The sequence below is a fragment of the Vicugna pacos genome, chromosome 3, assembly GCF_048564905.1.
Source record: "Vicugna pacos chromosome 3, VicPac4, whole genome shotgun sequence".
NCBI lineage: Eukaryota > Metazoa > Chordata > Mammalia > Artiodactyla > Camelidae > Vicugna > Vicugna pacos.
In genome coordinates this window covers 88,724,659-88,737,560 of record NC_132989.1, presented here as the reverse complement: position 1 = coordinate 88,737,560, position 12,902 = coordinate 88,724,659, and the positions used below count along the sequence as shown (strand labels likewise).

The window sequence follows — 12,902 nt, the reverse complement described above, 5'->3', positions numbered from 1 at the left end:
TGAACATGGAGTAATTTTCCTACTTCAGCTTTTCTGCCTGCTTAGTATTTTCAGTCAATTTACAATTGGTCAGTTTTTAGTTAATCCACTCATCTCCATGAGGTTAGTTAATGAAAGCATTCCATTTTTAATCTAACAGTGGTGAAGTAATTGTTTGGAAGTCCTCCAGAGAGACTCTGAAAAGCCAAAATTCAACTTTAATTTCTTGAGTATTTTTTCTGCTTAAAGTTACTGAAAGTGAATTGTCTTTGCTAGGAAAAGTAGCAAGCACTGACACTTAAAAATTCAATTTACTAAATAAGTATTTTAGATTATTTTACCTTAGGGCAGCAATTTTTCTTGCTTGAAAACTATTTTAGCCTAAATAGTGGTAGCAAAACAGAAGAATGCATACTGCATATGAGCTACATATTGTTTCTGGTTTCGTATATATCCAGTCACAAGTATACTGTTTTGAATTGGACTTAGTTAATATAGAATATCTGACTAATTTTGCACTGAATTCAAATTGCTTAGATTAATTAAGTAAACTGATTGGTTGTCTGCCATCATATAGATACCACACGAGATCACTTTACCATATTAATAATTAATTAAACCAAAACAAATCCATGGCTTATGGCTCTGAGACAAGAATAAGATGAAATCTGCCATTACTTAAAGGATGTAGTCTATTCAGCAGAACTTGGGAGGGGAGCATATAGCTCAGTGGTAGAGCACGTGCTTAGCATGCACAAGGTCCTGGGTTCAACCTCCAGTATCTTCATTAAATAAGTAAATAAACCTAATTACCTCCCTCCCCTCAAAAAATAACTTAATAAACAAAAAAAACCTGGGTGTATAATTAACATGCTTTACACAAAACACTGTTGCAACCAAATAATGAGTAGCTTCCAAGTCACACTTTATTCAGACCAGTAATATTTTTAACATTAGTTAAGATGCCCTATAAGGTATAATTTTCACTACTAGAATTTTATTATAATTTTCTCAGCCAGAACAATGTATAAATTTCTATATTTTTTTCCAAACAACTGAACTTCTCTTTTTCCAGCTTTAATCCCCTAGTCACCAAGACTGTGGGTTCTTTGCCACCATCCCCAACTCTTCCCTCTTTGTCTATGGCTGTTCTTTACTCTGCTGCACCACAAGCAGGGGGACCGTGGACTCACCAGCACCAAGGATCCCCAGCAGGTTTCACACAATATTCAACCTAACCTAGTATTGTGCTATATGATATTAATATATTACCATTCAGAGCCATTGACAACTTTTCCTGTCTATTCAGATTCCACTGGGTTTGGTTACAGTGATTTTTATAAAATAATTCAGTTATATATGCAATAGAAACAAAGTATTCTATTTTTGTACCTTAGTACTTTAGTACTTCTTGATTTCAGACAAAAGCATTAGTATTATAAAGCACTAATAATGCATTTTTAGATATTTAGCCAGCCATGGATACCAGGAAACCATGAACTACAGAAGCACGTTCTGTAACAGTGCTCACCTGTGACTGTGTGGACCTGTATCCTGCAATGTCAACACTTGCTGTAACTCAAGACAGCCAAAACCAGTGGCTTTAAAAAAAAAATGTTCTTTATAAAGACTAATAATCACTTTAGCCTGGTGTAAAAACAGTGGAGATGACTGGAATAAGACTGAAAAATCTGGTTTGGAGTGATGGATATTGGGGCAAGTGTATGGTTTTATTTCCTTGCCTTAAACCAATATTTTTGGAGGAAAAGTATGGGTTTTTTTGGTGGAGATTGTAGAGTAACCATCATTAACAAAGGCAAAAGGTACTTATTTCCCATTGAGGAGACTTTTTTTCAATATGACTGAAGGATTGACTTTACATGAAAATTAATACAAATACTTCTATACATAGTAAACATGATTGGGGCAAAAGACGTTTTAAGAGAAATGGCAAAGGCTTTGTCTTTAATAGATTCTTTGGTTATAAGCAGGTCTTGAGTGACACTGGCTCTATGTACTATTTGGTTTTGCTGGTGTCTGTTCTTTGTGTCCCTTAAGGACCAAAATGTAATGAATTATCCTGGGTTACAGCTCATAGAACATATTTAATACAATTTACCTTGCTTTAATGCAAAATAATTACAGAATGAAAATATATCTTTAGATCTGAAATAGCATATATTATTTACAAAGCTGCTGCTGAGCATTTTGCATAAAATTTTCATCCTTTTAAAAATAGAAACTCGGGTGTTCTTAACAGGAAGCCATAAGCAAAGCTGAAATCTAAACTCTTTGTGCATCTTCCCATGACTCTTGACATGATGCTTCTCATTCATTGGCCCACAGCTTCCTGAGTTTCATAAAGCATAAAGAAACATAATTAGCATATCCTAGTTACTCTACAATAACTTATCACTTTAGCAAAGCAGAGATTTCTGGGAAGAGGTGATCCAAAGTACTGCCAAAACCAACAGTTCCTATTCTAAATACTCAGGAAAGAAAATGTTGATGAATTACGAAAATTTTGATTCTAATCAGTAAAGAGAATAAGCTAATATTGATTCATTCATAGCACAAATATATGGGAATATATGAGAATAAAATAGCAGAATTCATAAAGACTGAGAAAGAAAAAAATAAGACTACATTAAAAATCGTAAAAGAAACTAGCCTATGGTGACAGGTGAAAAAATATATTATCTGCGGTGCAATAGGTTTATTTTAGACTGGTTGTAACGTTCTCTGGTGGAAAAAGATGCCATTTATTTTTGTATAACTATATTTTCCTATAATATTGTAAAAAAAAGCATATTCAAGCACATACTGAATGACTAGGTTTTTTATGAAGTTAAAAAACGTAGATGGATTAATAGATAGCCTACGCATATTGAATTTTAGCTTTTACTTGAAATATCATTTAGAAGCAACTTACATTTTTTCTGTGCCTGGGAGCATTATTTTCTATACCATTGCTGTCATCTAATTTCCTGTATGGAAAGCAAAAAAGAAAATTGCTAGATGTTTACAGTGCAGTAAACATCAGTATGCCATCTATATCATGGCCATCAGGATAAACTATAAAAGGTCAATACAGACAGAATTCATTCTTCCTAAAAATATTTATTCATAATGTTGATTTTGTTTGTGTGCCATTGCTTGGGGGGGGAATTGTTGCCACAGATGAAAGTGACAAAGGCCTGTTTATTTTCTGCAGAGGGAGAACTGCTTCTCCCCAAGCATGGTGGAGGCTTGGGTATATGGCCATAACTTACATGTTGCTTTGACACATGCAAGATAATAGCCAATCAGGAGATTCAGCCAATATGTGAGATACGGGTGCTGTAATTTAACATGTTTATTCACTGAATTAGAAGTTAAACATGGTTCTTTATCTACCCATTGTGCACTGCAACGTGGGCTCCAGATTGTTAAGACAGGAATGTAAACTAGGATATATAATGACTACACTTTTAGATGTTCTGGGAAGGCTTGAGCTCATTAAGCTAGTATCACCAGATAATTAATTCAACCACCTAATCAATTATGTCAGAATTTGGGGGACGGGGCGCGTAGGTGAGATTGTATGGATTACACATCTGAGTGGATCAGATAAATGAGTGAGCTCCTCATCGAACTGTCTGAAGTGACTAGCTTGTTTGGATGTTACACGCTTGGTACTATTTTTAAAAGTCATTTTCACCAAGAAACTCTACAAATAACTGGTATCTAAACATATATATAAACATCATATATAAATTTTACTGATAAATAATCTCTGTAAAGAAAAGTTTATCACCTAACCAAAAATTCTAAAAGGGCATTAGTAAAAGTTTGCTCTGATTGAGTACAAGTGTCCTTAATCCTTGTATTAAATCTAAAGATTCTGAAATAACCTAAAGATGAGAAAACCAAAACACTGTCAGTGATCTCTGTGGAACAGTATAGGATGGAGAAAACAATGTACAACATTCCAATTATCAATAAATGAAAAGAAAATTAATTCATTATACTATAGATCAAATCAGTTTGACATTGCTCCTAAGATATTATAAGAAAAACTACATTTAGAATATTATTTAAATACAGTGGGCTATGCAAATGAAAATTAAATTATTAAGAATTGATTGTCTACTCCATACTGTTCAAGCACCATCCTTTCAGAGTCTGTCTTAAACAAACCAGAATGCGCTGAGACCCAAATGTGACTGCAAGGGAATGGACAGAAACACTGGGGAGGCTGAGCTGGGAGAATCTGGGCAAGGTTGTAACTGTTTCAAATACCTGAATGACTGTCATGTTTTGTAATATGACTCCAAGTATAAGAAAGGTAATAAACGCATGTGAACCAGAAATAAAAAAAACTTTGAAATCAGTATAAACAAGATGTCCAAGTTCTTCAAAAAGCGGTTCAGTTCTCTTCCAACCATGAGAGTCTCTGATTCTTAGACAACACTGCTTTTTTCCTGCCTGGGATTATGGAACTCCTGATACAATTATTTCATGCCCTTAATTCAGATAGAAGCTCATATCCTGTTGATTTATTTTACCTGCTGTTGTGTGAATTGAGTAAAAAATAACTATTTGAATAGTATCTACACATCTGCATGACAACCGTCTGCCCCGCACCTGCTCTTTAACAGTGGCCATAGCTCTCCCACCTCAGAGCCCCGGCTGGCTGACAGAGATAAACTTCAAGTGCTGCATTTTGTGTTGGTGATGGTTGCTCAGGCCTCCCACTTCCTAGGTTTCTTTCAGCTGCTTGGATAGGGTCTCATTTTCCTGGTCCTGAGCCGTGGCTCTGTTACTCTGACTGAACCCTAGTCTTGGGCATCCCCATCCCTGGGCTCCACTCTCAGGTCTCTGGTTTGGTGGAACTAGCAACTCCCACCTTCACCAAACCACATTACATCCCTGGTATTTTCTTCCCAGTTCTCCTCATGTTCAACTCTAAACAAAGGGGACTGTAAGTAAAATAGTGGCACACTTGTGCATTTTCAAAAATAATGAGTAATAGAATTCTAGCCCAGTGATTTTCAACATTACAGAAAATCAGGATCAGTGACAGACACTTTAAAGAAATACAGACGCCCAGGCACAATTCCAGAGGTTTTGATCCAAGAGATCCAGTTAGGTCTGAGTAATTTTTAAGGGACATCCTAAGTGATCAAAAATTATAACCAGGGTTGAGAACCATTGCTTTTACACAAATGATACTTCCTTATGGTTACCAAAGCCTATGCTAAGCATTTTTACACACAGAAAGTCATTTAATCCAAAAACCCCATGTGGTAAGTATTATCATTAAACCCATTTTGTTGAGGAGAAAACTGAAGCACAGGTAGGTGAAAATAAGTGGTGGAGGGGGATTCTGCTGCAGGCAGGCAAACGCCAAATGCCATTCTTAAGCACAACATGGACATGTACAGAAAATAACAGACAGGTAATATACTCTTGTGCTTTTTTTCTCTAACTACAAACATTTTATTCGATTTCATCTTTATCTGAATTTTACTCAAGTTAAAACTAATCTGTAAAAAATAATACTTACAGCTGTTCAATTTGTTCAAATTCTTTCCCATCATCTGTGTAACAAAAGAAGAATTTAACTATTAAAATTGCTTTAAAATTCTTACAGAGCATATATGCGCAATTCAACTTTCCCCTGAATTCAACACCCTCTGAATGCCTGCGCTGTTTCCCTTCATTGGAATGAAAGAGACATGCTACATTAGACAGCTGCGCCTCCATCATGCCCGCCTCCTTCCCTGTTCTCCCAGTGCAAAATTGCCTGCAGCTTTAGCTTTGATCAAGCCTAGTTTAGTGCCTGAGATTTTCAAAAATACGATTGATTGATTGATCTGTAACTATTTAAGTTATTAAAAACTTAGTACAAAATCAGGAAAGTATACAGAATATAAGACAAATTTCCCTAGGGAACTGTTGGTTTCTCAGCCTGTAATCCATCAGTTACAGGCTATAAACACAGAAAACTGACAGGATGATGTCTCTTTTATAAGAACTCCAGAATGTTTGATAAAACAATTTTTAAAATGAGTTATCTAAGTGAGAAAATAATTGTTTGTCTTTGAGATCTTTTATATTAAACAACCATAGAATTTTCTAATATTCCAGTATCAAATCACTTATCACCTAATTGGTGTGTTGGTACTCATAACACCAAAGAAAGGATTAAAAAGGTGTATTTTAACACTAAAAATGTTTAGGATGTTGAAACAGTAAGACCATTAATACACACTCATAGCTCACTGTCACCATTGATATTAACATAAATACCACTACAAATGACAAAAGTTAAAATTTCCCCAAAAACTCTAAAGCCAATGTATTAACTCATAACATGAGAATGTTATCTAAAAAAAAGTAATCCTACCTGAGTGCTCCTTTTTCTTTTGGGTGTACATTTCACAAAGCAGAATAATAGCCACTAAAAGAACCACCTCAGCAGCTATTGCAAGAAATGCTTTGAGGGGCACAAAATAACTCAGCACGACAAGTTCAATGTGTTCTTCACTCTCCCCTAATTGGAATATTGCATGGCACCAGTAAGACCCCCGATCTTCTTCTGAAAGTTGCATTATCTTGAGCCTTGTTTCATTAGCATTTTTTCCATTGATCACATACTTATCATTCATTTGAACATCAACAGGAACCTAATATAAGGAGACATTAAAATCCATTCTTATCATACAGCATAAAAGATACATGTCCTGAGTTATCTAGTTTTGAGTGAAAGTGCCAAGAAAACTGCTTATCAGAAAAAGGCATATTAAAATTTGAGAGAAGTTATACATACAGAGCTCAAGTCTTATCAGAGTTTGATCTCTCAGAGGTAGCAAGCAAAGGAAAAGTGTACTTTGCTTTAAGTACTTGGCAATGAATGTTTGGAACTACAGTGTGCAAATCATTGTGAGGAAATATTCTATGAGAATTAGAAGCACAGAAAAATTTCAGCCATCCAGGTTTCACGTTCTAATCCCTGACTAAGCTGTTCAAAATACTTCCTCCTTCATAAGCGCAGGCATAGATTCATTAAATCAGCTATTAAATTCATGAAGCTATTAAATCTGACCATTCCTGTAAAAGAATATCACTGGCTCTTGACACTGGAAGTTCCTCAGACTGGAACTGATGATCAAATCTTCAGGCTTTGATGCTGATAAGGAAGGAATGGTAGAAATCCCCTGTGAGCCTGCTATACGTGGAAGTCTGCACACCTTCTGTCTTATCATATCCAAAACTCTCTCTGTCTCAGACAAGTTGGCTTCTGAGATTCACTGGGTTTTCCTCAGCATCTCAAGAGCCATATGAAGCTGTCTGGGGGCTGATTATTTAATCCATTTAAATTAAATTTTATTCTCAGGCTAATAAATGCTATTCTGCATACAAATATGCTTGGAAGTTATCTGATGAAGAACTGTCTGAAAGTTTATTATTGGCCAAAAAAATTATTGGAGCCTGGCTCTGGGTGCACAACATTGCCCGTGACTCTTGCTACAGCTGTGCTCTCCAACTCAGAGCTGATAACATCGAAGTACCACATGTTTCATAGCCACCCCAGGGAGTCTGATGCAGATGGTCCACCTACATTTTGACAAAAACACTTGACCTAAAGTTTTGACTTGTGTCCTCTTCCCTGCACTTTTCTCACCCTAATATGACACATGCTTAGGGCCAAACTGAGAGAAACTTAGTATAGCAAATGGAGAGAAGCACAAACTACATTCTACATGTTTAATTTAACTAAATTTAGGCTGTTTTTTGTCTAGTATCACATATGCATAAATAAATTAGGCTATGTATTTCAAAAACTACAGCTGTTACTTGTTTTTACAAATTTACATACTTTTTAAAAATATTTACATACACAATGATTGTCTTTCCTGAGCATCAATAAGATAGGTACAGATATTAATGGTTTAAGTCTACTCCTAAGTGATTTGAGCTATTTCTTTGAAAACTCAAACCAATGTTATCACAGAGTCACTCTTCAAGTCCTTCCTCTGTCGTCAACAATGGTCTACGAGAGCATCAATGTAGTCTAAGAAAAAATGTAATATTTCATTGTAAAATCTACACTGTCTCAGACTGTTCCTTCTAGAGTTGATTGTACAGGACTTTAATTTCAATGCTTATTAGCACCAGGGCAATAGAAGTGTGTCCCTTAAAGGACAACATCCTAAATTTCCCTGCTACTAGAGGCTATTTGGGAGGAAGGGAATCAGAAATAATTTCTTAAATGCTGATGTTTTCCTTAATATCAGCTCTCTGAAAAGCCTTTAATTCTTTAAAAAAAAAAAAAGCCAAAAGAGGTCAATGACACTTATTGAATAACCCAAGACCTAAGTTTAAGTTATGATATTTTCATTCTCTTCTCAAATGGTGCCATTATGTTGTATTCTATCAAATGTTTCCAGAGACAGAAGCAGGAGAAGAAAATTTCCTTTTTTTTCCCTCCTAGTTACTTTTATGGAATGATAAGGAAAAAAAAAACTTTTTTGTTGAGGTTATAGCTAAACTCATTAAAAAAAATGAACTCTAACTTCCTTTCATAGAATTTAAATAAATTTCTAAATCTAAAAAACAAAGTACCAACTAATGAAACATTAAGAGCATCTTCAGATGTATAATGTAATATGCGAAAACATCACATGACATCTCAGTTCATCACTGTTTTTTCTTCATGAATACATATTAAAGAACAAGATAACAGGTATAAATAGTCCTAAGAACTCTGAGTATATTATAATCTTATTATTTACCAAATAAAAGTTTTTGTTTTCTTCAAATAAAAGAAATATGATCTTACCTGTACACTCCCATTACTACTGTACCAAGTCCAATTTAAAGGAAAACAATCTTGACATTTACACTTCAAGACAACTGAATCCCCCACATAATTGATCAATGGTTTGTTTTTTCCATGAAGTTCAGGGACTAAGAAAAATGTAGAGAAATGTATGTCACTGAAAGAGTTTGAATAGAGGGTTGAAGATAATTTCTCCTTTCAGTTTCTCATTAATATATGATTTTCTTTCTGTAGTTTTTGTTCTATATAAAATGAACTAATTTATAGAAGTTTGGATATATAGTTGGAGTAGGTAGCACAATATAACTATCAGTAATGTAGAAACAGAAGAAAGGTCTTCTATTATTAAGCCTATTAACACTATAAGTATTGTAATAAACTGTTACATGCTTTGGATAAGAAAGAAACTTCCTGTCTTCACGCCTATTCTTTATTCCAACCTACTAAGTTACTTTAGAACAATTTTTTTTTCAAAGTTTACTTTTAGATGGCATTTGAGTGAAGGGACAAAATTTTCAGGACTTAAAATCTCTAGTGGACATACATTTATGAAAAGAGTTGGAGAAGGTGAAAACATGAGACAAAAGAAAGGAAATTTAAGAAAAAGAGAACAGTGTAGGAAAGAAAATGAGATAAAAAACAAAACTTAATATTCGTGTGGTTTTTTAAAAAAACAAAAACTAATATTCATTGTGATAAATATTTTAAAGTTTGAAGCAGGTGCCATTAGTAATAGAATAAAAATAAGCACTGAATTTAGAAGAATTAAATTTTAAGGCTGTGAATATCTTTGTAAAGATAATTAAAACATAAGAACATAAGCAAAGCAATAAAAAGCCAACCAGTAGCCAACCATGGTGAAATCAGTTCCTCCTGAATGACCTCAAAGGATGTACTATAGAATGTGCACTTACATTGGAAATTAGACATCAATAAAGGTGACTTCTGTTGTTTTTATTCTCTTACTAATTTTACCAAGTTTTGTGTTCTGTTTTCCCTTTTTATTTGTTTGGTTTGCCAGCAGAGAGAGGATGTGTGAAATTGTCTAAATTTTTAACTATTGATAAATTTTATGGATGTTGTTTGATAATCACTTGTTATACTGTATTTTGAGATTTTATTTTGTGGAGGGTCAGTGTGCAAAATTAAAAGATCAATTTTAATTGCTAAAATTTGATTTCTAGACTAAATACATTTTCTAAATGCTCTTGGCATTCTACTACCCGAAGATAATAAGGGGTAAAAATAGGGTTGGAGAATAGCATTTCTTCATGGGTTCTGTCTTTAGGCAATTAATGTTACAATGTGAGAAGTTTTCTATTTTCCTTATTTACAATGGGCCTAAACACAGTTGCACATATCACCCTCTCCTTCATGAGAAATGCTGACCAGCCGAGTGTTAAATGAGGTACTGTTAATAATGAAAAGATACAAATAAGAGAAAGGTTATGTCACCAATGAAAGTATAAATGTTCAAGTAATCATAGGAAAGATGACAGAGCAATCTATAAGTCAGTGGTTCTCATACCTTCCATAACCAAGGGAATATGTTTTGATGAAACCAAATGATCTACAGTCTTACATTTAACCACAGATGAGAACTGTCAATCAGAATTTATAATCACTCCACTAATAGTTTATGAGTACCTAGTACAGTACCACTAGGGTGCTCCTGAGGGAGGAATGAAGTGAGTACATGCAACTGGCGTGACTGAAGTCATCCCCGCCAGAAGGAAGTGATGAGCTGACCTTGCCAGAATATATTCTAAGCACTCTGTTTGAGGCACCATTAGTCTGAGGGACATTAGGAGAAATGTGGTTAATAGGTTCCATTTCAAAGATCAGGTTATGAGTGTTTGAAGGAGTCAGCATAATGTGACAGTGATGTGACAAATATAAAATTTGGGTCCAGGAAATATTTGAATTAGACTTATAGCTTCAGTGTTACTAGTGTTGAGGACATAGGTAGGTCAGACCCCCCTGTTACAGTGTTTCTGTAAAGAATTAAGTACAAGAACATAGTACATAAAGTGCTTAGTGTAAACACAACAAAATTCAAGCTTTTGTTGTGATCGTGTACTGGTACTGCCTTCCTTAACTGAGCTTTCCTACAGTTTGTAACACCCATGGCCTTTCTACCTTAGCCAGTTTAATAACATGGATTGTTGTCATGTGCAAAAATGATTTCTAGGCCAGCTGGCCATGGGGAACAGAGAAGAAATAAGACCTAGAATACAAGGAGAACCGGAAATTCATCCAAATTCATCTCAGAGCCATAAGAATATGTAGAAATATCCCCAAACAAGTCCAAACTGAGTCTTACAGAAAACCCAGCCCATCTGAGAAAGATGATTAAAAGAGATTAAAATGATGAAAAATTCAAGATGAATTCACAGGAAACAAGGCCCAGAAAAATGAAGAAACAGTAGCTTTGAGAGGCTGGTGATGGCACCAGTCCATCCCTCAATAACACATATTTTAAAAAATCTTTTCAATGAAGCTGTAAAACAAATTCTACTGCCTGAAATACATATTCAAGCCCTCGGCTAAAGCAGCTGAATAAGATTTTGTTTGTATAAGGATTACAATTTAAGTATAAATTAGAAAAATTTAAATCAGGAGCCCTAATTTCCACTCCTTACCATAAAGAAATCAGGATTAAAAGTTAGAAAATATTATTTCCAGTCCCATGCAGTATATGGAGCAGAAAGAATACACGGAATAATAACTTCACATATTATTGTAAAACCCCAAAATAAGAAGGAAAGGGCCCATTCACCACATATTGGATTTAACAAGAAAAGGCAGGATAAAGTAACTAATATTTTAAGACACCATGAGCTAAATGTTTAAATAAGAGAATTAATTACCATACACATGCGTTTTTAAAAATAAAAGCAAAGAGGATCTCTCTCACATAAGTGTTCTGCCCTATTACATCAAGCTACTTTTGTTATTTGTTTCAGTTTCCTCAGCCTGTGGCTACCCCTTCAGGGCCATTGGTAGACCCAGACAGAACTGTACTGGAGGAAAATAACCAATATAAGAAAACTGGAAGCAACTCCAGGATCCAAGAGAAAAGGTTAAGCATGTGTCCTGATACCAACATAACAACTATATTTTACATTCCTGAGAAACAAGACAATAAGTTTAAATGTGAAAATATGAAAGCCCTAAATTAGGCTGAACCACAGAACATAGTATTTCTGTTTAGTTTTTCTAATGGTAGAGCCAGTTTCTCATTAGACACAGGAGGCAGAGGCAGCAGAAGGCTGGGCAGTGGTCTGGACTGAAGTCCCCGGTGGCCCTCAGTATAAGTTCCCTCCTCTCATTCAACTTTCTAGTTTTCCAGTCCTAGAGAGGAGGGTTGTCCTGGACTGATGGTGTTCCAGGGCACTGACTGGGCCTTTTTCTCTAGGACTGGGATTTTGGAGGTATAACTAACTCAGCCTCATGCTCAGCATCTTTTTTTCTGGTTCAGGAGAGTATATCCTCCTGTAGAAAAAAGTAAGTACCACACTGAGATTGGACTGCGAAGGAACTGGTGACTGCTTTGGTGTAAGGTTAGGAAGACCTAACGGAAAAAATGAAAGATGCGATCCAAGGACCTCAGCAAGATCTGGGACCAAGGCTGGCCAATAATAAAAGGTTACATTACTTTGGTTTTCCTTTCCTGTGTGTATTTCCATATTTGCGATTTTGTTGTTAAGAGGAATGACTGGATCAGGTGAGAATGGAGTTATTCTTGGGTCTCCTGACAAAATACTATCAGCTCAATACCACGTCCTAATCATACTTCATTCCAATACACACGGCACCTGGTGTGGCTTTATGACTAAATGAAGTGTGAGAAAACACATGCACTTGAAGGATAAAGTCCCACTTGGAAAGATCAACCTTACTGTAGGAGAGACCTCTACTGAAGACCTGCAGATTAGGTAGAAATTTGAGCTTTAGCTAAAATATGGATTCTATTCTGAAGGCACAAATTTCCTTCCAAACCTCAGATGGAGCAGAACCACCCTTCCTGAGTTCCACGTGGAGAGGTACAACATGTACGTATTTGGCACTGCTTATTAACAGTGTGGCTCTGATG

At 35.4% G+C, this 12,902-nt stretch overlaps 1 protein-coding gene across 1 annotated transcript in view; it reads right to left on the bottom strand.

Annotated features, from left to right (window-relative positions):
* Positions 1-887: 887 nt before the first annotated feature.
* Positions 888-12,902, bottom strand: part of EMB (embigin) — a 47,999-nt gene continuing 35,984 nt past the window's right edge. Inside the window, exons 6-10 of the mRNA XM_015242126.3 lie at positions 8,807-8,934; positions 6,371-6,650; positions 5,528-5,561; positions 2,912-2,966; positions 888-2,329 (exon numbers count right to left, since the gene is read on the bottom strand). Of these exons, the coding sequence (XP_015097612.1) occupies positions 2,312-2,329; positions 2,912-2,966; positions 5,528-5,561; positions 6,371-6,650; positions 8,807-8,934 (515 nt within the window). The 3' untranslated portion in view covers positions 888-2,311. The remainder of the gene's footprint in view (positions 2,330-2,911; positions 2,967-5,527; positions 5,562-6,370; positions 6,651-8,806; positions 8,935-12,902) is intronic.